Source organism: Myotis nattereri, assembly GCF_964212035.1.
Source record: "Myotis nattereri genome assembly, chromosome: 4".
Taxonomy (NCBI): Eukaryota; Metazoa; Chordata; class Mammalia; order Chiroptera; family Vespertilionidae; genus Myotis; species Myotis nattereri.
The window spans coordinates 101,912,417-101,939,741 of NC_138079.1; the positions used below are offsets into that span (position 1 = coordinate 101,912,417).

General features: G+C 51.0%; 1 protein-coding gene across 2 annotated transcripts in view; it reads right to left on the reverse strand.

Moving 5' to 3' along the window:
* Positions 1–27,325, reverse strand: part of MAPK8IP3 (mitogen-activated protein kinase 8 interacting protein 3) — a 58,925-nt gene that overhangs the window by 16,877 nt on the left and 14,723 nt on the right. For both annotated transcript variants that reach the window (XM_081088699.1, XM_081088698.1), the window contains exons 2-8: positions 26,817–26,937; positions 24,146–24,216; positions 23,788–23,879; positions 17,254–17,398; positions 13,473–13,719; positions 12,641–12,731; positions 12,260–12,396 (exon numbers count right to left, since the gene is read on the reverse strand). In XM_081088699.1, the coding sequence (XP_080944825.1) occupies positions 12,260–12,396; positions 12,641–12,731; positions 13,473–13,719; positions 17,254–17,398; positions 23,788–23,879; positions 24,146–24,216; positions 26,817–26,937 (904 nt within the window). The remainder of the gene's footprint in view (positions 1–12,259; positions 12,397–12,640; positions 12,732–13,472; positions 13,720–17,253; positions 17,399–23,787; positions 23,880–24,145; positions 24,217–26,816; positions 26,938–27,325) is intronic.

The window sequence follows — 27,325 nt, forward strand, 5'->3', positions numbered from 1 at the left end:
GGGATGCTGCCATCAACTGCGCCAACTGTCTTAAGAATCATCTCTATCTTATTGCTTAGATCAGTGGTTCTCAACCTTCCTCATGCCACGACCCTTTAATACGGATCCTCATGTTGTGGTGACCCCCAATTTCATTGTTACAAACTGAACATAATGAAAGCATAGTGATTAATCACAAAAACAATATGTAATTATATATGTGTTTTCCGATGGTCTTAGGCGACCCCTGTGAAAGGGTCATTCGACCCCCAAAGGGGTGGCGACCCACAGGTTGAGAACCACTGGCTTAGAGCATTAATGTGTTTCTGAAATGACAAGATCTTTCTACTGTGAAAACTGTCACAAGCCAGGCTGGTGTGGCTCTGGTTGAGTGTTGACGTATGAACTAGGAGGTCATGGTTCAATTCCCCGTTAGAGCACATGCCCAGGTTGTGGGCTCAATCCCCAGTACGGAGTGTGCAGGAGGCAGCCGATCGTTGATTCTCTCTCATCACTGATATTTCTATCTCTCTCCCCTCTCCCTTCCTCTCTGAAATAAAAAAAAAAAGTCACAAAACCAAGACTGACAGAACCACCCATTGTCCCAGTCTCTTCCCGGATCAGCAGCCACAAAGGAAACCTAGGGTCAGGCGCTCACTCCTGCAACAGGTACCGTCAGAAATACAGTGAGGGGGGACCCGAACTCCGGTCACTGACACTTACTGTGCTGAGCCACACTCAAGTGATGGGCCCCCCCTGTTAGACACAGCAGGCCGCCCTGAGTCAGTGCTCCACCCAACGTCACAACAGCACTCCACCCTCTCCAACTCAAGGCTGCCTGATTTTCACACGCTCATTGTGCTCAAGGCTCTGGAAAGGCACCAAAAGGTCTACCACCCCCAAGAGCAGGGGCCCATTTCAACCAGAACTAGGTGATGCCCAAGAGAACCACCATCCGGCCAAAAATAAAGCATCACAGGGGGAAGGCTGAGTGCACAGCATCTCACATGCTGTCCATGAGAAAAGGGTGCTGGTTTCCAGTCCTCAGAACAAAGACCCATCAGCTGCACTGATTAAACCTTCTGAAAAGATCATACCGAACTCCCTGTGCTGGGACCGACCCCAGGAAATTCCTCAGACATTGTTACGGATCCCGGGACCTACTACATCTGACTGAGAATTAATGACCCCATTTTTTAAAAAAATATATTTTTTATTGATTTCAGAGAGGAAGGGAGAGGGAGAGAGATATAGAAACATCAATGATGAGAGAGAATCATTGATCGGCTGCCACCTACATGCCCCACACTGGAAAATGCCTCACACACTGGTGATCGAGCCCACAACCTAGGCATATGCCCTGACTGGGAATCGAACCATGACCTCCTGGTTCATAGGTCGATGCTCAACCACAGAACCACACCGGCCAGGCAACTCTATTTTAAATTACTGACTCAGCCCTAACTGGTTTGGCTCAGTGGATAGAGCGTCAGCCTGCAGACTCAAGGGTCCCAGGTTCGATCCTGGTCAAGGGCATATACCTTGGTTGCGGGCACATCCCCAGTAGGGAGTGTGCAGGAGGCAGCTGATCGATGTTTCTCTCTCATCAATATTTCTAACTCTCCATCCCTCTCCCTTCCTCTCTGTAAAAAAATCAATAAAATATATTTTTTAAAAATTACTGATTCAGTTAAGGTGGCCTCCAGGTAAAATTCACTAATGTGCAGTTTCTAGTTCATCATTTTTTCCTCCCATCACTGTTTATGGAGATTTTGTACGAAAGTGACATTTGGAGTGATGCTGCCTAAATCGGGAGTCAATGATGACCACAGGACGTGGCCACACAGGGCTCCAAGAAGGGAGGGAGGGAACGGTCACGTGAAGAGGCCCACCAGTGAGGAGAGCTCTGCTGCAGGCAGACGGACAGGCAGGCCACCCAGGGTCACGGGCAATGAGGAGGCTGGTCAGCACTCCTACAGAATCACGTGAGGGGCCAAAAGTGTAGCAGGAGCACCAGAGACGACAGGCAAAAGTGGGAATGACCCGCACGTCCATCAGTGGAAGGGTGATCCATCCAGACAACTGACCACTACGCTATAAAAAGGAATGAAGTTCTGAAATCTACTCCAGCCTGGGTGAACCTCAATGGCACCATGCTAAACGAGCCCAGCCAGACAGGAAAGACCAAGTGATAAGAAACGTCCAAAAGACACAAAAGTATCGCCAGGAAGTAGAAGAGTGAGTGCTGCAGGCTGGGGAGGGGCGGGGAGTGACTGCTAACAGGTTTCCCCTTGGAGGGTAAAATGTTCTCAAGTTATGTGCTGATGACTGTACAGCTCTGAAATGCTCACAGCCATTGGATACGCTCTAAGTGGGTGAACGGTATGGAGTGAAACTCCATCTCAATAAAGCTCTCTTAAAAAAGCACAGTGGTTGGTCAGAGTCAGGGCTTCCATTCTGGGTTGGACCTGGGTTCGAGTCCTGGCTCTGTCCTTTTATCTCACCCTCCGGAACCTCCGTTTCTTCATCTATAAAGTGAGGATGCGAGCGGTATGGTGGACTAATGGTGGCTGTGCACATAAAATGCGGGTGCTCCTGGAGATAGGTACAGGTGCGGTGGGACCCTGCTCCGCCTCCCTGCATTCTATTTCCCACCCCTTCCTGGCCAGCGGTGGCCTCTGACCCCCTCCATGCTTTTCTGGGAGGAGGCTTTTATGTATTTATCAAATTCCCAAAAGCTCAAGAGAGCGTCCTGATGTGCTGTGCCGGTTCTCAGCACACAGGCGTGCTCCCCGGGCCTCCCTCGCCGGCCTGTAGGGTTGTAGCCTGCGAGGTTGGCCGGGCAGAGGTGCTACTCCAGGATGCAGTGTGCGTGACTGGGTAACAGCCTTTTGACTCCTATGCCTTCTAACGCTGACGTGTGGCCTTCCCACGGTACACCTGCCTGACAGCCAGGCCCTGCCCCTACTGGTGTGAGTACAAAGCAAGGGAGGCAGCCTCTGGGAAAGCAACGTGTAGCCAGCCCTCAAGAGTCACACCCTCCACCTTGAGGTTCCCACGTCCAAAAATCTGAGCTACAAAGACCATCAGAGGGAGAGGAGGAAGATGGCGGCGATATAGGCAGACGCGTCCCAGGTCCTGTCCCGGAGCAAATGGAGAGAGCAGCTGAAACTAATAGCATCCACACCGAATTGGCGAAATTGCTCAGCCGGTGAGACGGTTTGCAGCCGGGAAGAGCAGAACTCCCGTGGAAAGGTAAAAAAAACCAGGGTTTTGGGCAGGAAAGTTTGCCAGACCTCTGAGCCCAGAGAGTCGGAGTGAGACCGCGTGGCAGACAGCCGCGTCCCTTGGGACAGGCACAGCCCCTGACGGGGGAAAGGAGAACCGGGGGATTCCTGGCTCCGCCGGGGGAGTTGAGAGCTGGGTTCTGTGATCACGGAGGACTGAGCCTAAAGGGGGCAGCCTGAAGAGCTGACCAGACCATGCAGTCCCAGTAAGAGAAGAAGCTTACAGAAACCGAGCCTTTCCCGTTTCCGCGGCCGGCGTTTGTTTGTTTGTTTTCACTGAATCCTGTTCATCGGACATTTCGGATACAGACACTCACCTGCGCTGAAGAGAGGGAGAGTGTGCGGAGGAGTGGAATCTGGGGAGAGACTGAGGAGAGAAGGGGGGCCGGGAGAGGTGGCAGCGAATTGAGTGCTGAGACACCCCCGAGCCCAGGTCTGGGGCAGACATTCTCTCCAGAGAGTGAGACTCCTCCCCCCAGCCCCCAGGCAAGGAGCACAGCCACACCCAGATTCCACCCTGTAGGAGATCAAGGATTAAAATAATCTGATCAGTCCCTGGGAGTTAACAGGGTCTGGCCTATAGAGGGATTTTCAATCCCAGCAACAACACAGCGCCGGTAACTAACTATTACGCAGCCAGCTCTGGGCAGTGAACTTCCACTGGTCAGAGAGGCCCTATAGCCTCAGAGGCCAACCCCAGAACACTGCCACCCAGAGGCTGACCCACAAACTGACTCTTTGCTAAACACAAAATAAGGCAGTCTGGGAAACAAATGCAGCTTGCTTTAAAATAAGGACTGTGGTTTACAACACAGAGGAACAGTGTATCGCAGGGAAACCCAACACTCTCCTGAATACCTGGCAGGTCTAAGGCGAGCCACACTGAAGAATAGAAGAACCAAAGGACCTTCACTACTGCAATTCTTTTTTTTTTTTTTTTTTTTCTTTTTTCACCTTTTAACTAAGAAACCAATTTTTTTCTTCTTCTTTTTTTTTTCTTTTCTTTTTTTTTTTTTCTTCTTTTTCCATCACCTCATTTTACCCTTTTAACTACTACCTTCTTATTTTTAACCAGTATTATTACTGCTACCATTTTACCATTTTTTAAAGTGCCATTTTATTTTCTCTTTGTTTTGGGATTAGTGTTTTCCATTCTATTTTCATCGTTATATTATTGGTTGTTTCTAGTTTGCATTCATCTCCAGGGAGCTGTTGCTGGAATCTGTTGGGATTAATGGCGGTTCTATAGGAGTATTCTCCTCATATTAAAAGTCTCTTCCCCTCTTCCACTTCATTCTCTCTTTTCGCTTTTATTTACTTTTCTTTTTTCTTTTTTCTCCTTTTTTTTTTTTCCTTGTCTTTTCTTTTCTCGCTTCCCCCCCCCCCTCCTTTTTCCCAATTTCATTTTTGCACTCCTTTTTTTGGTCCCTACTTTTCTTTTTTTTCTCTCTCTCTCTTTTATCTTTTTCCCTTCCATCCTCCTTATCCCCTAATTCTCTTAATTCGGGTGGTCACCTTTATTTGGGGTTATTAATATCGTGAATATATTTGTGTATACTGCCGGGTACGTGGTGCCTTGTTGTGTTGTATTTTGTGCCTTTAAATCAACGCAGCAGATCGAAGCTACAGCAACCTCCAGAGCACCACACCCTCTGCTGAGGAACAGCAGCTGTATGTGAAGCCTCGCCCAACCAGCCAGAAGAGCCACCTCAGCTGTGAACAGCACACACCAGAGGAGCTGCTGCCAACTGAAGAGCAGCTGCTACCGCAACCGCCCGAAGAGCAACCACAGACCAAGGAGTCACTGCCACCAAGGGAGCAACCACTGAACGACTCAACGTCTAGATATGTCAGTGAGATCAAACATGGGTAGACAAAGAAACCCCCAAAGGAAAGAGAAGGAGGACTCTCCAGAAAAGCAGCTAAGTAATACAGAGGCATGCAACATGACAGACAAAGAATTCAGAATAAGGGTCCTAGAGTGCATAAACCGGATGGAGGAAAAAATCGACATCCTCTGCAAGAAGCAAGAAGAAACAGATGAAAAAATCGATAACATATGGAAGAAGCTAGAAGAAACAGATGAAAAAATCAACAACTTAAGTAAGACCCAAGAAGAAATGAAAAGTGATATAGCTGCAATGAAAAACTCCATTGAAAGTATCAACAGTAGACTAGGAGAAGCGGAGGACCGAATTAGTGAATTAGAAGACAAGGAAGCAAAACATACCCAAAATGTACTGCAATTGGAGAAAAAAATGAAAAGACAGGAGGAGAGTCTAAGGGAGCTTTGGGACAACATGAAACGAAACAACATACGAATAATAGGGGTACCAGAACAACAGAAGGATGAACAAGGATTAGAAAACCTATTGGAAGAAATAATATCAGAAAACTTCCCTGAGGTGGGGAAGAAAAAAGTCACACAAGCCCAGAGAGTCCCAAACAAGGTGAACCCGAAAAGACCCACACCAAGACACATCATAATTACCATGGCAAATGTTCAGGACAAAGAGAGAATCTTACAGGCTGCAAGAGAGAGACGGAAAGTTACATACAAGGGATCTCCCATTAGATTGTCAAATGATTTCTCAACAGAAACACATCAGGCCAGAAAAGAATGGACAGAAATTTACAAAGTGATGCAAAGCAAAGGACTGAATCCAAGAATACTCTATCCAGCAAGGCTATCATTCAAACTTGAAGGGGAAATAAGAAGCTTCACAGACAAAAAAAGGCTAAGGGAGTTTATCACCACCAAGCCAGCAATGCAAGGAATGCTAAAGGGACTGGTATAAAAATAATAAAAAGCTCAGAAAGAAAACAGCCACACACACACAAAAAGAAATGGCTACAAATAAGTACCTTTCAATAATAACTTTAAACGTAAACGGACTAAATGCTCCAACCAAAAGACATCGAGTGGCTGAATGGATAAAAAAACATGACCCATACATCTGCTGTCTACAAGAAACCCACCTCATTAGAAGGGACTCACACAGACTGAAAGTGAAAGGATGGAAAAATATCTTTCAGGCAAATGGAAAGGAAAAGAAAGCTGGGGTAGCAATACTTATATCGGACAAAATAGACCTCAAAGTGAAGGCCATAACAAGAGATAAGGAAGGCCACTTCATAATACTAAAGGGATCAATTCAACAAGAAGATATAACCCTGGTAAACATATATGCACCCAATGCAGGAGCACCCAAATTCATAAAAAAACTCCTGGAAGATATCAAAGGAGAGATCAACAATAATACAATCATAGTAGGGGACTTTAATACACCACTGACAGCACTGGATAAGTCCTCTAGACAAACAATCAGCAAAGATACAGCAATCCTAAATGACTCACTAGATCAGATGGACTTAATAGACATCTTCAGAACACTTCACCCCAGTGCCACGGAATATACATTCTACTCAAGTGCTCATGACACATTTTCAAAAATAGACCATATATTGGGTCACAAGCAAAGTATCCCCAAATTCAAGAAGATTGAAATCATAAAAAGCATCTTCTCAGACCACGATGGCATAATATTAGAAATAAACTACAATAAAAACAACCCAAAATACTCAAACACCTGGAAGCTGAATAGCATGCTATTAAATATTGATTGGATTACCAATGAAATCAAAGAAGAAATTCAAAACATCCTGGAAACTAATGACAATGAAAACACAACAATCCAAAACCTATGGGACACAATGAAAGCAGTCCTGAGAGGGAAGTTTATAGCTCTACAGGCCTATCTCAAAAAACAAGAAAAAATGGTAGTAAATCAGCTAACTCTACAACTCAAAGAATTAGAAAGAGAGCAACAAGAAAACCCCAGAGTGAGCAGAAGGAAGGAGATAATAAAGATTAGAGCAGAAATAAATGACATAGAGACCAAAAAAACAATACAGAAAATCAATGAAACCAAGAGCTGGTTCTTTGAAAGGATAAACAAGATTGACAAACCTCTAGCCAGACTCACCAAGAAGCAAAGAGAGAGGACCCAAATAAACAAAATCAGAAACGATAGAGGCGAAATAACAACAGACCCCACAGAAATACAAATGATTGTTAAAAAATACTATGGACAGCTCTACTCCAACAAACTAGACAACCTGGAGGAAATGGACATATTCCTAGAAAAATACAACACTCCAAAACTCAATCAGGAAGAATCTAAAAATCTCAACAGGCCAATAACTATCGAAGAAATTGAATCAGTCATCAAAAAGCTTCCATCAAACAAAAGCCCAGGACCAGACGGCTTCACAGGGGAGTTTTACCAAACATTCAAGGAAGAACTAAAACCTATCCTCCTCAGACTACTAAAAAAAATTCAAGAGGAAGGAACACTTCCAAGCTCATTCTATGAAGCCAGCATCACCCTAATACCAAAACCAGGTAAAGACAACACAATGAAAGAGAATTACAGGCCAATATCCCTCATGAACATAGATGCCAAAATCCTCAACAAAATCTTAGCAAATCGGATCCAGCAGTACATCAGAAAGATCATACACCATGACCAAGTAGGATTTATCCCAGGGATGCAAGGATGGTACAATATCCGCAAATCAATAAACGTGATACATCACATAAACAAACTGAAAGAAAAAAACCACATGGTCATATCAATTGATGCAGAAAAAGCATTTGACAAAATTCAACACCCATTTTTGATAAAAACTCTCAGCAAGGTGGGAGTAGATGGATCATACCTCAACATAATAAAAGCCATATATGACAGGCCCACAGCCAACATCATACTCAATGGACAAAAACTAACACCATTTCCCCTAAGAACAGGAACAAGACAGGGATGCCCCCTCTCACCACTCCTGTTCAACATAGTACTGGAAGTGTTAGCCATTGCAATTCGGCAAGAAGAAGAAATAAAAGGCATCCAAATTGGAAAAGAGGAAGTAAAACTGTCCTTATTTGCAGATGACATGATATTATACATACAAAACCCTAGAGACTCCATCAAAAAGCTACTAGACTTAATACACGAATTTGGCAATGTAGCAGGATACAAAATTAACCCCAAGAAATCTGAGGCATTTCTATACACCAATAGTGAACTTTCAGAAAGAGAGATTATAAAAACAATCCCGTTTACCATCGCACCAAAAAAATTAAGCTACCTAGGAATAAACTTAACTAAAGAGGTAAAAGACCTCTACTCAGAAAACTACAGGACGTTGAAAAAAGAGATAGAGGAAGACATAAACAGATGGAAGAACATACCGTGTTCGTGGATTGGTAGAATCAACATCATTAAAATGTCCATACTACCCAAAGCAATCTATAAATTCAACGCACTTCCCATTAAAATACCAACGGCATACTTCAGAGATCTAGAACGAACTCTCCAAAAATTCATCTGGAATAAAAAAAGACCCCGAATAGCTGCAGCAATCCTGAAAAAGAACAAAGTCGGTGGGATCTCAATACCAGATATCAAGCTGTATTATAAAGCCACCGTTCTCAAAACTGCCTGGTACTGGCACAAGAATAGGCATATAGATCAATGGAATAGAATAGAGAGCCCAGAAATCGGCCCGAACCAGTATGCTCAATTAATATTTGACAAAGGAGGCAAGAACATTCAATGGAGCCAAGATAGTCTCTTCAATAAATGGTGTTGGGAAAATTGGACAGATATATGCAAGAAAATGAAACTAGACCACCAACTTACACCATACACAAAAATAAACTCAAAATGGATAAAGGACTTAAATGTACGACAGGAAACCATAAAAATTCTAGAAGAATCCAAAGGCAACAAAATCTCAGACATATGCCGAAGCAATTTCTTCACTGATACAGCTCCTAGGGCACTTGAAACTAAAGAGAAAATGAACAAATGGGACTACATCAAAATAAAAAGCTTCTGCACAGCAAAAGAAACCATCAACAAAACAACGAGAAAACCCACTGTGTGGGAAAACATATTTGCCAATGTCATATCTGATAAGGGCCTAATCTCCAAAATTTATAGGGAACTCATACAACTTAACAAAAGGAAGATAAACAATCCAATCAAAAAATGGGCAAAGGACCTAAATAGACACCTTTCAAAAGAGGACATTCAGAAAGCCAAGAGACATATGAAAACATGCTCAAAGTCACTAATCATCCGAGAGATGCAAATCAAAACAATAATGAGGTACCATCTCACACCTGTCAGACTGGCTATCATCAACAAATCAACAAACGACAAGTGCTGGAGAGGATGTGGAGAAAAAGGAACGCTTGTGCACTGCTGGTGGGAATGCAGACTGGTGCAGCCACTATGGAAGACAGTATGGAGTTTCCTTAAAAAAATGAAAATGGAACTCCCATTTGACCCTGTGATCCCACTTCTAGGAATATATCCCAAGAAACCAGAAACACCAATCAGAAAGGATATATGCACCCCTATGTTCATAGCAGCACAATTCACCATAGCTAAGATCTGGAAACAGCCTAAGTGCCCATCAGTAGATGAATGGATTAGAAAACTGTGGTACATCTACACGATGGAATACTATGCTGCTCTAAAAAGGAAGGAACTCTTACCGTTTGCAACGTCATGGATGGAACTGGAGACCATTATGCTAAGTGAAATAAGCCAGTCAATGAAGGAAAAATACCACATGATCTCACTCATTCATGGATAATAGAGACCATTATAAACTTTTGAACAATAATAGATACAGAGGCAGAGCTGCCTCAAACAGATTGTCAAACTGCAGCGGGAAGGCCGGGGAGGGTTGGGGGGCAGGAGGTAGGGGGGTAAGAGATCAACTAAAGGACTTGTATGCATGCATATAAGCATAACCAATGGACATAAGACACTGGGGCATAGGGGAGGCTGGGGGACTGTCTAGGGCGGGGTGATAAAATGGACACATATGTAATACCCTTTGTAATACTTTAAGCAATAAAAAAAAAAAAAAAAAAAAGACCATCAGAGATGTGGGCAATGATGCGCGCCCACAGGCGTCCATGACAGCAGTGTTCAGACAGCAAAACTCAGAACCCAGAGAGAGCTGCCTGGGTAACTTGCAGTCACACGAGGAAACAGTTAAAAAGTGTAGACCATTATTAGAAGCTCAGGGAAATGGCAACATCATCCACAAAGAAAAGGAGAAATGAGCTGACCACGCACACCCGTGTGATCTACGGTGCCTGCAAGAGTGTCACCAAGACATGAAAACACTCATCACAGCATGGGGGGGGGGGGGGCGAGGGCTGTCCTTTGGTTTTCACTCTCTTCTCGGTAATTTCTGATATTATCTGACTATTATAATATGCATGTATCATTTTTCCAAAATTAAAAAATGCCTAAAAACAGAATATTTATGTCATAATCTGAACTATGTAAAAAAGAGTGGAAGGACATCAAAATACTACTCGTGATTGCCCCTAATTAGATTTTTCTGAATATTAATAGCTTTTGTATATTTATAAATATATATTTTTACAATGCTTATGATAAAAATTCCATTAAAAGTACATATTGACGAAAGTGGACATACTGTTCCTAATCTTAGACGAAAAGATTTCAGTCTTTCACCACTGAGTAAGAACGTAATTTACAATATACACTCAAAACTGCACAAGATGATAAATTTCATGTGTATTTTACCACAATTTAAAAATTAGCTGAAAAAATTTGCATTTCAGACACAGGAGGTGCTGGCTAACACTCCAATTAATTATGCTCACAGGTGTTCCCTACCCCAAGACAATCAACATATGAACACAACCAAGAGGCTACCCCAAGACGAAGAAAGTGACAACCTGCCAGACTGAAAACACCAACGCGACTCTTCCACGCAGGCCCAGGCCTGCCAGCCGGTGCAGCCGGAAGGCCGCTGTGACCCTGGGGACCGTGTGACCACACGAAGTGCCCAGCATGGGAGCCCAGACCGATCTGGGGCGTCAGTGTTCATCAGTGAAGTGACAGCCACAGAAAGACGAGCAATAAAAGCCCTTCAATGTGAGCAGACAGCGAACTACAGATCACGACGCAGAAGGCAGCCCTCGAAGACTCTGGGGGAGGAGAGCAGCTTCCGCCCCAACGTGCCTTGTGCACCTTTGAGGCGGCTGCCCCGGTTGCAGATGCCGCTCCTGCCCGAGCAGTGGGACAGAGTAGCCCTTTCCCTGTGAGCCACTTCAGGGGAGCTGGGTGTGGGGAGAGGACCACAGAACCACTGCTCCCTGGAAACACAGCCACACTCCGCCCCGCAGCCCACCCTGCCAGGGCTCAGTGGGGAGGAGGCGCTGAGCTGTAGTCCCCGAGGTCCTGGAGCTCTTCCCACAGCCTGGCTTGGGGGACTAGGCTGCTTCTTAAGACTCGGGCTCTGGTCAGACGGTTGGGGTTAGGGGTCTTCAGAGGTTGGGGTGGGGAGCACACGAACACACGATCAGGGCCAGGTTTGAACCCCACTGAGACTCCCGAGGCGACACTGACTTCCCGCCTGCCTGGCTTCGAAGCATATGGGCAGTCCTTGGGTACCAGCAGCTGCCTGGCAAAACCCAGGTGCTCTACATGCCTGATGGCCACCCTGGGATGGAGGGAGGACCAGGAGCCAGTCTGTATCGAGTGGCCAGCTCTGCACCCACATCAGACCCAGGCGCAGGGAGCTCTGGTGGAGACCAAGGTGCTGGGGGCGCAGAGGCACACTGACCTGCCTGGCATTTTCCTTTTGGATGGAGGAGCTGGCAACAGCCTGCCCTTCACACACTCCTAGGGAGTGGACTGCCTGTGGGCAGGGGCGGTGCTCCAGGCTGGTGCTAATTAGCATGGGTGTCTTCCTGGGTGAGAATTGTTCTAAAACTAGGTAGAGGCACAACGCTGAGTATTCTGTAAGGGGCTGAGTTTTATGGTGTGTGAATTATATGTGAATAAAATTGTAGGAAGAAGTTCTAGCTCACAGCTGACAGAGACTTGGCTTTCATGACAAATGAAACCAACAACAGCCCAGGGCCCTAGGGTCACGAGACAGCTTGTGTTTACCTAGCAGGTCGGCCCCTTCGTCCACGTCCCCGATGACCTCGGACCCCGCGGTCGACAGCTCGTGGTACAGGGAATCAGTGTTGATGCCAAAAGCCTTGTTGACAATCCCCTGGGTCGGGCTGTGTGGACACGCAGCGGGGAATGGCAGAGTGAGTGGGCAACATCCATGGGCCCAAGCAACACCCTACACAGGCACTCAAAGCCAACACTGCTGGTGCTGGTGCAGGTGCAGGCGTGGTAGGGGGCAGCGGTCAGCCCGACATCCTCCCACTGTGAGAGGCTGTGGGGACCCCTCAGCAAGGGCAGCGACTCCTGAGGTGAATGCTGAGCTGACGAGGACCCGGCCCTGGGCCCAGTGAGTACCTGTTGCCAGTGCGGTCGAGGCGGGGCTCCAGCTCCGGGGTGGAGTCGATAATGTCTGGAACATCAGACCACTCGTCACTGCTGCCCATGCCTGGGGGACAGAGGGGGACAGGGGTCAGGAGGGTGCCTGAAGTTCCCTGCATTACTCACGGTCGTCCTCTGGCCCCAGGTCTAGAGACCCCTCCTAGACTACTGCCAGGGAGACACCCTCAGGAAAGGATTTTTCCCAGGCTGGTGGCGGGTGGGGCTGTCCCCCAGAACTGTGCCTCCTTCTCACGATCTCCTGTGAACAGGACACCGTCCCAATTTTTCTCCCCCTTTTCCCTAGACGCATCTGCTGGATGGTGGTGGTTGCTGTTAGAAGCTGAGTTGAATTGTATCCCCCAAATTCACACATTGAAGCCCTAGCCCCCAGGACCTCAGAAAGTGACTGTGTTTAAAGAGTTGATCAGGGTAAGATGGGGCCGTTAGGGTGAGCCCTGCTCCCATCTGACTATGTTCTTCTAAAAAGAGGGGATTAGGATGAAGACACACCGAGGGAGGACCATGTACACACACAGGGAGGAGATGGCCTCAGGAGAAATCGGCCCTGCCCACACCCTGATCTCTGACTTCTGGCCTCCGGAACTGAGAGAAATAAATGTCTGTGGTTAGCGTGCCCAGTTTGTGGTGTTTATTATGGCAATCCGATTGGACTAATACATCTTCCAAAATGACAATATGTAGGAAGGAGAGAAATCTTCCCGGACCAATGAGGGTAGGGAGGGCAGGAGAGCAGGTGGCAAGTGGATGGTGGCTGCACCGCCTAGGGAGTGCCTGGTAGGCTCGGTACCTATGCTGACGTTCCGCATCTCCTGCGTGACCTGGACCTCCATGTGGCGGCTGTTGCGCTTCTCCCGAGCCCGCTTGCTGCTCTTGGTGCCGGTGCCATAATCCCCCAGGGGCTGCAGGCTCTCGCTGAGGGGGGTGACGGCGGCCGAGGGCACGGAGGACGTGGGTGTGTTGGACTTGGTGCCTGTGGTGCTGGGGGTGGCAGCCACTGAGGACTGGCCCGACTCGGACATCTCATCCTGGGGACACTAGGGCCAAACACAGGAAGAGGGGGAGCTCGTTGTGCACACCCCCCCCACCCCGGGGCTCTGGATGAGGCCCCTCACTTGGCTTCTTTGCCACTTGACCATAATGAAACAGCATCCGAACTGGGACAGGTGGACCCCTGCTCTCCCGTCGGGCCGATTCCTCGTGACCTAGTCACGTGGCTCATCTAGCCACTGCCTCTGGCTTTCAGGAGGCAGCCACCACCTTATGTAAATGGTTTAAATGGGGGCTTTCAGCTTGCACACTCCCCGATGATGCCGCATGTGATGGACATGGAGCTACACAGATATGGCAGGCAACCCTTTGCAGCCAGTGGATGGTCAGAAACAAGTTGCCGCCCAGGGTGGGCGGAGGGCTCTAACGGGGCCAGGGAGGAGGCCTTCTGACCCAGTTCTCACTCTGCTGCTTGGCACTGGCTGGCTGTCCCACCCACTCCTGTATCCTGCTTCCCACCCTGGCTAGTCAGGAGCTGTGAGGGGGTGCGCACCTCCCCAGTTCTGCCTGTCATGGCCTCCCAAACAGACACAGCAGGGGATATGTAATGCTCAACCTCCACAGCTCAAAGGGACCACAGTCTACTCCAGACATCTACGCAAGTACAAACTGAAATCCCATTTCCACAGAACGGGACACCCCCAAAATGTCCCAGGAGTGAAAAAGACCAGGTAATTAAATCTGCAATCGACTGTTAACCTTAAGGTTTTCTTGGAGAGAACACGTTCCACTTGAATCAGTATAGGATGTGGAGCAAACACTTCTCCTGCAGCCTTCCCTCAGGGGACCATTGGACAATCACAATAAAAATAGCCCCCCCTCGTCTATCGATAATCGAGTCACCGAGCAGGTGCCCAGAGCCTCTCTGCAGCCTGTGGGCAGCAGTTCCCCTCGGCCCGTCCCCTTCCATGGTGCCGAGAAGGGCATGGTCTCAGGAGGGCTGAAGCTCCTGGGGTGGGGGTGCGGCTGAGAGGCGGCTCACGGTGCACATCGCCTGCCCTACGGTGCCAGGGCACACGGTTTCTCCAGAGGGCACACTTCCAAGGGAACTTCTTAACCGGGGAGGGGCTGATGAGGGGGTGTCCCGCCCGCTCCAGAAAGCTGGATGAATGCTGGGACCCACCTACACTGCCTGTGACCAGGAGCCAGCGCTGGTTGGAGACTTCTGAGATCTATCTATTCCAGCCAGGCCCAGGCAGGACACTGCCTCTCCCTGGGACAGCAATTTCCAGCTTCATCTAACAGGCCCCCAAGGCTTCTCTACCAGGAATCACAGTTCCACATCCTCCTCTAGGCAGGGTTTTCTGACCTGGGAGGCCATGTCCCAGGGGACGCCTGTGACATCTGGAGACACTTGAGGGGGTTAAGTGCTCTTGCATGGAGTGGGTGGAGCCCGGGGGTGCCCCTCCACATCCCACAGAGCACAGGACAGCCCCACAGCCCTGCTAGTCGAGATGCAGAGGTGAGAAGCCCTCTTGAGGGCTTGTCCCACCCTCCTTAGATGCACCTCTTTTAATACATTTCAAAAAGGATTCGGGTTCTACAGTTTAGGGTCCAACTGAGAAGGAAAACTCCTTTCCTTTCACAGCACTGACGCACACTGAAAGCTCCTGTGATGGCTCCCCAGGTGCTCTGCCCTCTACACGTCAGAGGCACTGGCGTCCTTTGGGGAGGGGTGCTCTGCTGCCACCAGGTCTTGTGCTAGCACTCGCGAGAGGGTGCAGGAGACCAGGTGGGGGAATTCCAGGAAGACCAGGGAGGTCAGGTGCAGGAGGCCCCTCTCACAGAACCACACCTTCCAGCCGCCTTCTGCATCGGCCATGTTTCCCAGCCTACCTGCGACTCTCAAACTTGTGTCTGTGGTTTTTCTGTGGGTCTCCTTGACCCTGGTAATCACGGTGGGAAATTCTGCGACAAACCAGGACGCCCCCAAGCGCCCTTAGCTCTCCGTTACCCTATGGTCCACCACTTACCCCCGGGACACTCCCCTGGCCACCACTTACCTAAAGGCAAACCTCTCAACCTCCTAAACATCAACGTGTAGCAGTGACCTCCAAATGCAAAGACCCACACTCTTAGCGGTCTTTCCTCACCATGAGTAGCCACAATTGTTTGGTTAAAACACTGAAAATACAGTACATAAAAACAAATAAACAAAACAAAAACAACAACAAAATTAAGAAATTAGAAAAACCTTAAAACCTAGAACATGAAATTAAAAGAACTTAAATAATTGTTTGAAAAAATTAAAAATAAAATAGAACACACCTAAGAACTAAAACATAAAACACTGTGATTTATTAAGAGAAAGACGGTGTCAGACAGCATAGGAGGAGAGAGAACAGGTGTCATGAGAGAAAAGCGGGCTCAGGCGCGGCAGGAGAAAGGGGCCCGGGAGGCCGGACTGCGAGGGCCCCGGAGGTTTCTGAGGCCCGTGGTTTCTGAGCTCCCAGGGAAGCCCCAGCAGCAAGCTCAGTTTTCGTCTGAGTGAGAGTGGGAGCAGTTGGCTTACATGGCCAAGTCTGGCCTGAATGGTGGGGATAGCTGGGACCCCACAGCCCCCACCTACTGGTAGGATGGCCCACAACTGGCAGGTGAGCGCCTGAGTCAAATGTCACAGAGACATGCTCACTCCCTGGAGCAGAAGTAGAAGCCAGTGGAGTCACAGCTTGAAGCTGCCTCCTGCAGGCAAGCCAGGCACCCAGAGGCGAGCACAGTCAGCGAGGAGCTACAGCAGGAAGGAAACTTCCAGGACATCTGGGCCCCATGTCCACACCCAACCCTGCCCAGATGCCGAAGCCCGTTGCCTCCTGCAGGCGTCTCCCGATAGGCTCTGCAGGAAGTTCACCGGGCCCAGCGTCACCCCTCCACCCCTGAGGGTGGCATCCTTACCTGGCAAGGGGGTCAGTGTCCTGTCCTGCCACAGCCTGCCTCCGCCAGACAGGCTGAGCTCAGACTAAAACGGGCTGCAAGTGACCAGGGGCCCCGAACGAGTGATGGGCCATGGGAAGTTCCTGCCCTCCGTTTTCTCAAGGCCCCCCATTCCGGGGTGCATTCCCTGGTTAGCTGTGCACACCCAGGAGATCGGCTTCTCAAACTCAGAGAGCCGGAAGCCATTGGCATGTGCAGGGGGTGAGCACAGCCCAGAGAAGAGAAGCTGCCTCCTGCCTGTGACTCTCCTGGTTGCTGTGCAAACCTCAGATACCAGAGCTCAGTGCACTCTGGGCTGGCATCAGGGCTGGCCACAGGCGGGTACTGTGGGGTGTGTTTGGGGGACGGTCGCCAAGCTCAGCCCTAACAGATGGGCCACCGAACTACAGAGGGGGTTGGCCTGGACTAGGAGGTGCCAATACAAGACCATGCCCTTCTGAGCTGGTCCAGTTTCTTCATTGTTGTCACACCTGCGGGAGGGGTCCCACTAACCCAGGAAAAGCTGCAAAGGGTTGTATGCAAAGACTGGACTCCTGAATGGACATGGGGCGACAGGGAGAAGACCTCACTCCACAGCACGGCTACAAAACCTGGTAGGTGGAGCTGAACTGCAGCTGGCCGAGGTCACTCAGGTGCCAGTGGTCCCCCGAAGGCACGAGCTTGCCCCCCATCTGTGCACGTACCATGCCGTCGGTCAGGGGGAAGACATTCAGAGAGGTGGGGCGCTCCTTCCTGCTGAAATGTGAGGGAGGACAGGAAGTGGACGGTCAGATGGTGGCTCATGAAATGAGAACTGACCCTCTGCACATGCAGATGCCTATTCTGCACAGAGCGGTTCTACATGACACCCCTGGCCTGGCTCATGGAGAGGCCCGCGGTGGGCAGGGCGTGGTCTTCTGGGAAGCCCATCACAGCTCCTGCCCCTCCTGTCCACAGCCACTCTTTAATCCAGGTATTTGCAAATTCAGGGGAATCTCTGCTTCACTGTGATCCCACAGAATACTTTCCTGTCCACTGTGACTTATCATGTTTAGTTCTTTTGATTTTAGACATCTGCTGTGTATACTAAGACACCCCACAGCAGTACCAGCGAAGGGCCCTTCAGCATCATGGCCAGCACTGACGGTTCCTGGGAGTGGCAACTGTTACAATGACGGTCTCCTTATGAGCCCAGACTCACATCATGGCGCCAGTTAGAAAAAAACAACTCTTGCTGCCCCTGTTCCCTGTTATTTGGCCCCTCCCCCACCCCTTTGTCCTTTCATGAGAACTCATTGGAAAAAGTGCTTGAACAAAGTACAGAGTAAGAGAGCCCTGCCCTTCTGCTGGGTCGCCCCTCGCAGTCCCCTGGGCACCCTTCTCTGGCTCGGTGCCGTGTCCCCGCTGTCATGGAGCACTGGCACCAGAGAGGGGTTTTCAAAGCTACACTAGGAAAGGGGGTGTCTGGTAGCCTGGACTTGTAGAGTGAAGCTCAAAGCCTGACGTGGGCTTGTCTGTGACAAGACGTGGGCCTTAGAACCAGTGAGGGCAGAAACCCTCCTCCACGGGAGCTCCACGTCAGGCACCAGGTAGTGGAGACAAGGCCAGCTCCCACTCTGCCCCAGGACAGACACACTGCACCCAGGGACTGTCATCCACAGAGCCCACGCTGCTCAGAGCTGTTTAGGCCAAGAATTGCAGTCCCTCAAACCACAGCCTCTCATGCTCAGAGCTCAATCCCCGGAGACAGAGGCTGGAGGGGTGGGGAGAGGGGGGCTTCCTAAGGGGTCCAAGGTGCTGGGTCCAGAGGCTGGACTGTTCTGGAGAGAGATGACGGCTTCCCTGTGGTGCCTGGCGGATGCAAGTGAGGAGGGGAGCAGAGCAGCCCCGTTGACCAGAACTGACTATGGCCGGGGAGACGGCCTCATGAAGTCCAACTCCGGGCAGGGGTCTCTGTGGCTGGGCCCGATGCAGGGAGAAACACAGAGCTCGTGAGGCGCGTGCTGCTTTGTCCCCTCCGTGCCTGGCTCCTGTCCTGTTCAGGAAGATGCTGCTTCCTGCAGAGCAGGCTCCCTGGACCCGCAGGGACCTGGCAGTACCACGGGGGCAGGGACAGAACCAGAGGAGCAGTGTGCTCCCAAGGGGCTGGGCCATCGATGCCTGCGGGAGTCACGCAGAGGGGCACGCTCAGGGCCTAGGCCTCTCAGGAGGTACTGCACACAGCCCTCATCACCTGTCACAGAGGAGGCTTTCTTGGACATGTCACTAAAAGCTGAAAAACTCAGATCCTAAGGACGACGTTAAGTTGGGAAGGTTTGAGTCTGCAGATCCATCAAGATCTCAGAGGCCCACAGCTCAGCCCTCACTCTGGCTCTGGCACAGCCCGCAAGGCCTGAGGCACCTGGGAAGGCAGCCTTGGCCACATGCTCAGCACAGCCCTGGAGGGGCGGGGCCAGGTGAGGATGGGCTGCAACTCCCATCTGCTCCCTCAGGGCCTCCCAGCCTGTCCTTTGTCCACTTTTCCTTCTTGGGGCCCCTCTCCTGCTGGCTCTGGCCTTGGGTGAAATGTACACAATGGGTCCTTTGGCCCCAGACAAGTTCGACGCTGGCTGTCACCAGATGCTACAGGGTGACAGCAGGGACAGAGTGTGAGCATCTTGCTTTAAAGGACAGGGACACTTGTCCAACACCTGCTTCCATAGCTCTTTGTGCAGACACACACTATATCCAGAGACAGACAGCCACTCTCCCCCGACAGAAATCATCACCAGGAATTCTGTCTGATCATCTCCTTGCTGTTCCCCACAGAATCGCAAATGGCTCTGAGCCAGGTTAGCACTTGCAGCATTGCTGACTGAGGCCAGAGCCCTGTCTGAAGCTTGGCAGCGTGTCCCTCATTATATCCCTGCAGCGCCCGCGGGATGCCTATGCTTGTCCACTTCAGGGGCTTTAGCCCAAGGGGGTCACGCTATCTGTGGGGTCATAGTCACGCCCCTGGCTCTGGGCCCAGGGCTCTGACACCAGAGCCCAGGGTCTCCACCCCACCCACTACCGACCACGGCAATGCCAGCCCTGGGCTTTGGATGCACAGCCCCATCTGTCGATGGGTGGATGTTTGCTGAGTGGAGTCACGGTGCCAGTATCTACTCTGGGGCTGTCTCGAGGACCTTGGGCCAACCAGCGGCCTCCTCAGTGTCGTGGCCCTATAAACGCCCCGTCAGGAGGCTGTGGTCTGTAACAGTGCTGCAGCAAGTGTCGAGGGGAACCACGAACCTCCTGTGCTTATAATTAAGAACCACCAGCATCTTAGTGACAAACTCTCCCGACCCCAAAGGCCCCCAAGCGCCTGGCACGACAGCGTGAACACTGCACAGGCTTTACCTTTTCCTCCACGACTGACGAGGACTGTGGGACAGCGACAGACACAGGGCCAGCAGACAGCAGTGACAGCACAGAGAGCAAGACAAGAAGACAGCGTTAGAACATCAGGGAGCTCCAGTCGCACATCTGCTCACACAGAGTACGTGTGCGGTGACACAGGCACCCACTCTACACTCCAGAGACAGATGCCAAAACACGCACATATCTACATGCAACAGACACGTGACACACAGACACATGACCCTCAGCGTGGATAAAGGCCCAAACGAGGCCTGTGCAGCAGGTCACACATGTAGTCAGCACAGGGCGGTGGGCACGTGTCCTCTCCAGATGGCTCAGCACACGTGTGTACTCAGCATGCAGGGACGGAGCACACAGCCACACATGCCTACGTCCATGGACCGAACCAGGTGTTTCAAGCACACACTGGGTTTTGTTCTAAAGACACACAATCCAGGAAACCAAGCCAGGAGTGAAGGAAAACGCCTGCCTGGGGACAGGGGCGACCAGAGGCTCCCCAGCACTAAGGATGAGCCCTATGGTGGGAGCTGGAGAGTCTGAATGAAGAAGCTGGGTGGACAGACACGTGTGTCCCTAAAAGATCCCGAGCTGCAGCAGGAGAGGCTACACCCCAGAGAAGAGGGGTCCAGGGCGACAGGCAGGGCCTTCCCTTAACCCGTCAATGAAGCAGCACAGTCACAAAGGCCAGCAGCCAGCACTGTGACAGAGGCTCAGGCTTCCCCCATGGCCACCGGTGCTCTTTCTAAGAACACGAGGCGGTGGCTGCCATCCAGGTCTGTTCACCTGGAAACAGGTCCAGGGGCAAAGTCAGACACACATGATGTCCCTCAGAACATCTGGCTCCCAGCAAGTGTCTGGGCCACGGAGAAGAGGCTGCATGGAAGGCGGGAGCCCCTACAACTGTTGCAGCAACCCCAGGGCAACCAACCGCAGGCTGGTGATGAAGCTAAATGCCTCCACCTGGCTGGCAGGGCAACGGGGGCGCCCCAATGCACGGCCCCACCCCTCGGCTTCCTGCTCCCCCACAGGAGCACGCCCTTCTCCACAGCGAGGGGACCTCAGCAGGACTGTGGCTGGCAGCCCCAGGCCCCTGCTTGCTGTGGCAGGCATCTCTCTGCCATGGTGTTAACTCTGGCTCGGGAAAGTCTATTAACAGAGAGCGCTGAGGGCTGGAGGTGACAGCCATCAATGGGTACACCTGGGCCCCAGCGATCCCCTCCTGGCAGATCAGATCGAGACAAGGCATGCAGCAATCTGGGCCAGAGCCTCAACCTCTCCAGGACAGCCAGTGGGTCTGTTTTACAAATGAAGGGGCGCCCGTAGGCCCAGCGAGGCGTGGAGAAAGCCCCTGCCGTGCACTAACCCCACAGGCGCTCTCTACTCTGGGCTCCAAAGGCCCCGCTCGCCCAGAGTTACAAGTAGCCATGGCCCGGCAGCAGGATCTGACCTGGCCGCATGGACAGAAGAGACCCAACGACCCGCCGTATGAAACAGGTTGAGGGGCTTCTATGACCAGCTGTTCTAATTACCGGGGGGGAGGAGCTCCAACACAGCCTTCAAGAGCTGCTGAGGGGCTTCAGAGGGGACGCTGCGAGCCACCCACGCATGTCCAAAAGGACAGTGCCCGCCACGGGGCTGGGGCTTCCCTAGGGAGGGGCTGCTGACCTACCATAACTCTGAGAAGCAAGGAAACTGGAGGGTCAGAGCCACACTCGTCAGACTCTGCTCAGGGCATGGGCCACACGACACACTGACAGCAGGTCCCCAGACAAGGTCCTGCCTCCACCACATGGAGACTTCCACAGAAAGCACAGCCACCCTGCAACCACGGCACCTCTTCCATGCAGAGGAGGCACGAGAGGTCAGATCTGGCCCCAATGATGGCTGGGACCTCAGGGCCCAGCTGTGGAGCATGGGCAGCTTCTGCTTTAGGCTGAGCCTACACCATCCCAAGGTTCCAAGAATATCTATTTCTGTAGTGACCCTGGGGCCCAGAGTGCTGCCCGCTGTGACTGAGGACCGTAGATGCTCATGGCCTCTAAGTCCTGAGTTCAGAGGTCACACCTCTGTGGCTCCTGCCTTGCAGAAAGCTGGTGGGGAAATGGCCTCAAGGCTCCAGAATGCTGCAGCTCGGGACTGGCCAGGTGCCCAGTGTGCACTGGAGATGCCCCAGCTCAGACTGCCCTGTACAACTGTCTCGCACCATGCTGGGCACCCCTCGACGGCCACCCTTCCCAGGCCCCACTAGGCTCACACACACACTACATACTTCTGTCTTCACATCTGAAGACTCCAGTACAGAAACACAACAGCTGTGCCCACAATGACCCAGAGAGTAACTGAGGACGCCCACAGAGGAAGGACCTGAGTCTACTTGTTTACAGACGTGATCCTTGGTGGAGGCAGGACAAAAAAACTTCTGTAGCCAACAAGGCGTACATGTGACCTGACTAGGGCTGTAGGCTTTTACCTGCAGGAACAAGGGGCCACGGCTGGAAATGGACCAATGGCTGAGCACAATTTGTGGGGCCTGGGATTCCCACCTCGGCCCATCCTCCTGCCTGTTGGAGACTTGGAACAATGGTACCAACCTCCTCGTCCCAGGTCAACAACTCTGGTCTCTCATGGGCCAACTCCCTCCAGCTGGCGACACCCTGGAGATCTCTGACAATCTGCTCCCTGGGGGCTGTGGTCTGGTTTTATCTGACCACAGGGAACAGAAGACAGAGAAGGAGCCAGGCCTCTCTGCAGGTCTCTCTCCACTCCCCTAAGGAACCAGCACTGAGCTCCTAAGCTCAGACAAGCCAGGGCCTCTTGAGTCTGCTGGCATTGGCGCTGCTCTGCCCAGCAGCAGGAGTATGGCTCCACCTGGCAGTCACTGAAGTGTCCCCCCACCCCTTCCCCGGCCACATACAGTCGATTCTCATGATCCTCAGTGGATCTGTTTTATAAAGTCACCACGAACACTGAATTAGTGAACCCTGAACCGTTAATCCCAGAGAAGTAGGTGCATATACAGATACACAGCTCGCATCTATAATAATAAAAGCGTAATATGCTAATTAGACCGGACATCCTTCTGGATGAAGCTGCGGCAGCGGGGGCTGAGCTCCTTGCACGAATTTCATGCACCAGGCCTCTAGTAGATTAGAATCGGAATTCCTAACTCATCCTAGTAGATTCTATTTGCTTTATTTTTAAAAAGATAAAATGAGGTGCAGACGTGTTTGGTGACCTAAAGCTGTCCCATAAACAGGTCCAGAGCTGGGCTTCAAGTCCCACTCAAGGTCCAGACCCCAAGTGCCTTGCACAACACTGTACCGGCTGTCTCCATCCTCTGGCGTCTCTGCATGAGGCTGAGACAAGCAGGAAGTGACACCCTGTTTGACTGGAGCGGGCACTGTGCGTGTTGGGTGATTCAAACTTTTCACTGCTCTGTGCATGTCTGCAAGTGACTGCAAATGTTGATACTGAGTCTACAGGTAAGGTTTAGTGAGTAGGCGAATCCACAAACACGGAATCTGCAAGTATTAGGAGGGACTGCATAAGATTTCCCCACGGCCTTCATGACTCCACATGAGCCAGCACAGGTCCCACCCCATCCCTCACCCTGCTCTAGTGCCTGGGAGAATCTCAGGACGCATTTTTAGCTTAACCACACACTCCGACCAGACAACCCTCTTCCTGAGTCCACAGGTTGGGAAAAGGGGCCACTGGGCTCTGCAGGCTCCGGCCCTGCCTACCTCCGCCCGGGCAGGCTGCTCTCGGTCTGGCTGTTCCCCCCAACTTGCTGCATCTTGGACCTCTCGATGTGCTCCACATAGGTCTGTATCATCTGTGGAGAAGGACACAGGTGCGTGAGTGATGCCTGCTGACCAAGGCCTCTCCGACTCCGCTCTCTAAGCTGTTCTCAACTTGCTGTGCTCTGATGGAGATAATGACAGAACTCAGGAAAATGGAGTCCGCCCAGCCTGAGCTTTCAGGCTTGACAGTAGAACACCAGGAAAAGAAAGGGCCAGGAGGCAAGCCAAGGTGAGCGGCCGCCACAGTGCCTGGCCTGTGTGGGCTGGAGGCTGACGCTGGTCATGGCTGGACACCTACCTCTGTGTGTCGTTGGTGCAAAGCGTTGTACTCCTTCTTCATTTCTGACTCCCGCTCCTCCAACCGGCAAACTGGAAAACACAACTGTTGTTTGTCAACCGCACAACCCAATTCTCACAACTCCTAGCTGCGCTGGACTTACTGGGCGGTGGGTGTAGGGTTCCAGGACCAACCCATGCCGGGTGCAGGCCGCTGCCCCTGAAGCTCAGGAGCGTGAGCAGGAGGGACTCTGCTGGGGATGGCAGCACACAGACTCGGACTCGTCTGGGACGTGTGTGTACTGTATGTGCTGTGTTACGTGAGGCTATTCAGTTCTGCTACAGAAAGATGCGGGACGGTAACACTCACACAGCACGTTACTATCTAAGCTTAAATTACATCGCAGCTTCTGAAGGTGCAGGCAACCTCACAGGATGTGTCAAGTGTAGACCAAAAGTGAGCAAGTGGCTTGTGGAAAGAGGGAGAATCCCTAAGTGAGTAACCTCTAAGATGTGTCAAAGAGCAAAAGAACACCCGAGACACATGACAGACACACAAGTGTCCCTTACACGCATGTACCGAGGGCTAGAAAAACCAAGTCATGATTATACCACCTTCAGGCTGCCAGCTGTGTCACCCTAAATTGGCAGCCCCTGTGACGTGACATGCGGGATGGTCCCCTCTGGCTGCATGCTCTGCCGCCTGACTGCTCCAAGGCCTCACTGGGAGCTACAGTGGCAGCGGGGACCGCACCCCTGCATCTCAGCAACAGAGCAAGTGAGCCACTGGACTCGAACACCTTCTGTCTGTGGTCCTTTGTTCAAACTTCAACTCTGTCCTGGCATTCCCACCAACAGGTGACAGCTGGTGTGCAGAGCCAGGGACAGGACACGGGACAGTCATGGGCCAGGACTCACGTGGCGGTCCTCCCGGCACCCGCCCAGTCCTCCGTGTGTGAGCACCTCTACCTGCCCCACTTCCTGCTGCCTGCTGTAAACTGATCCGACACACTACTCAACATCTCATTCAGTCCGTAGGCTCTCGTTCCATGATTCCTAGTGTGGCTTTCCTAGCAGTGTCCTTGGAGGCTACAGGGTCAAGGTCATTCTCCACCTGACAGGTGGGGCCTCAGAGTCCACACTTCTAAAATTCCAGATGATGACACTGCTGGCCAGGGGACCACGCTTGGAGGAGCAGTGGGGTGTTTGCACAAAGCGGAGTAACAGCTTAGTTATCCCTGGAAGAGCTCTAAGTACCTACAGGCTGCAGCACACAGCACACACAGAATCCCTGCCAGAGGAAGACCCCTGGCCTCTGCTCCAGCCTTGGGGGAGGGGGCTGCCTGTCAGGGCACAAGCCCCTGAAAAGGACTTAGGGATCACAGGCCCAGGACCTCGGCTAAGCCCTCCGCTGGGGCAGGTGTGTAGGCCACTGCCCGGCTGAAGGAACCCGGAGGCGTGTCCTCTCTCCTCTGGCCTCCACTTGTGGTGCTGACCAAACGAACAACTTCAGCCTGTAATTTGGAGTTTACACGTTTTCCTTCTAATAAGAGCTGAAAAGGTTTCACATATGAAAAGTATTCTAAGTAAAGGGACTGTTAAGGAGTCTGTGTAACTATAGAAAGGCTTACCTATGCATGCCTCAACTGGGCCTTCTGGTTGGCTTCCAGTTTGCAAATATAAGCATGCTTGCACATATATGTAGCCACAGCCTGCTGGTTGTCCAGAACTCACCAACACACCATGACGTACTGGCCTTCAAGTCTTGGTTTGGGATAGGGATAGACCCAACACACCCAACCATTTTCCTTCCCGATTTTATCTGAAATTTTCAGAGAAATGAAAGCTCCTGCCACCCAAGGGAACTAGGTAAAGCAGCAAAGTAGGTCTCAATAATCAAAACCTCTAACGACAGGAGACTGAAATCACACCAATCATCTTAACTTTCACAGTACAGTTTAAACAAGACTTCCGAAAACTAAAGGAATAGTTCTTACCACAGAAACAGTCACCAACCCTTTCTCTGCCTCTCCCTGCAAGGAGCAGGGTGTTCCTACAGGCACCAGCCAGCTGCACGCCCGGCCCAGAAACTGTCATGACAGGGGCTGCATCATCAGGCCCAGCTTTCAGGTTACAAAGCAGCAATCTTTCCTCAGCGGTGTGCAGGCAAGGCTGTGGTGTCGAGGCCATTCCTCACCTGACAGGTGGGGCCTCGGAGTCTGTACTCCTAATATTCCAGGTGATGCTGGCACTGCTGGCCAGGGGACCACGCTTGGAGGAGCAGTGGGGTATTTGCACAAAGTGGAGTAACAGCTTAGTTATCCTTGGAAGAGATTAAAGTGCCTACAGACTGCAGCACACAGCACACATAGAATCGAGGATCCACAGGGCAGGTAGGATCACAGGGTGTTAATTTAGGGTCAGACTGCAGTATATGCAAAAGTGCTATGTCATCAAAGGGACCTTAATTATTTATGTTATTTCCACAAAGAATTAGAGTCTGATTACAGAAATACATAGCAGTATAATGGTTGAGGGGGTCCCAGTGAAAATAAAATAAGGCTACCAATGGGTCCTCTCTCTCTCTCTCTCTCTCTCCTTCTCTCTCTCTCTCTAATCAAAGGCTCTCAACATCCTGCTCAGCTCGAGTAGGTCTGGAAACAATGCAATTTCAAGCTCAGGCTGCTACTTACTCTGATCTGCATAGTTTTTGGCCTTCAGTTCCAGCTGACGGGTCTGAAACTCATAGTGTTCCACCTGGATTTGTAGCTCTTTCTTCTCTTGTTCCAAGGCATCTTCAAACTCGATGAATTTCTACAGGTGGAAGGGAAAGAGCAGGCATCATAAATGTGGGATGGTCAGGTGACAGCAGCCCCTCACAGAAGGGCCGCAGGCTTCAAGGACCGAAGTGAAAGACCAGGCTCAGGGCTAGAATGCTGGGCTCCCCGATATAGAACCTGCTTCCCTCATGTCACATTACCTGCCACCCTCTTCAGGCAACCTTGACCCAGACCACGTGTGACATCAGGGGCAGGAGGAGTGAATAACACTGTAACCAACTATCCAGGAAGTCACACAAGGCCCTGAATTTAGAAGGCCCCACTCTTGGTTTAATTTTGGAACTCTTATTTTTTTTGAGAGTACTTTTATTAAAGCTGGGGACAGCGAAACAAGGAAGGGCTTAGGATAGAAGGAGCAGCAG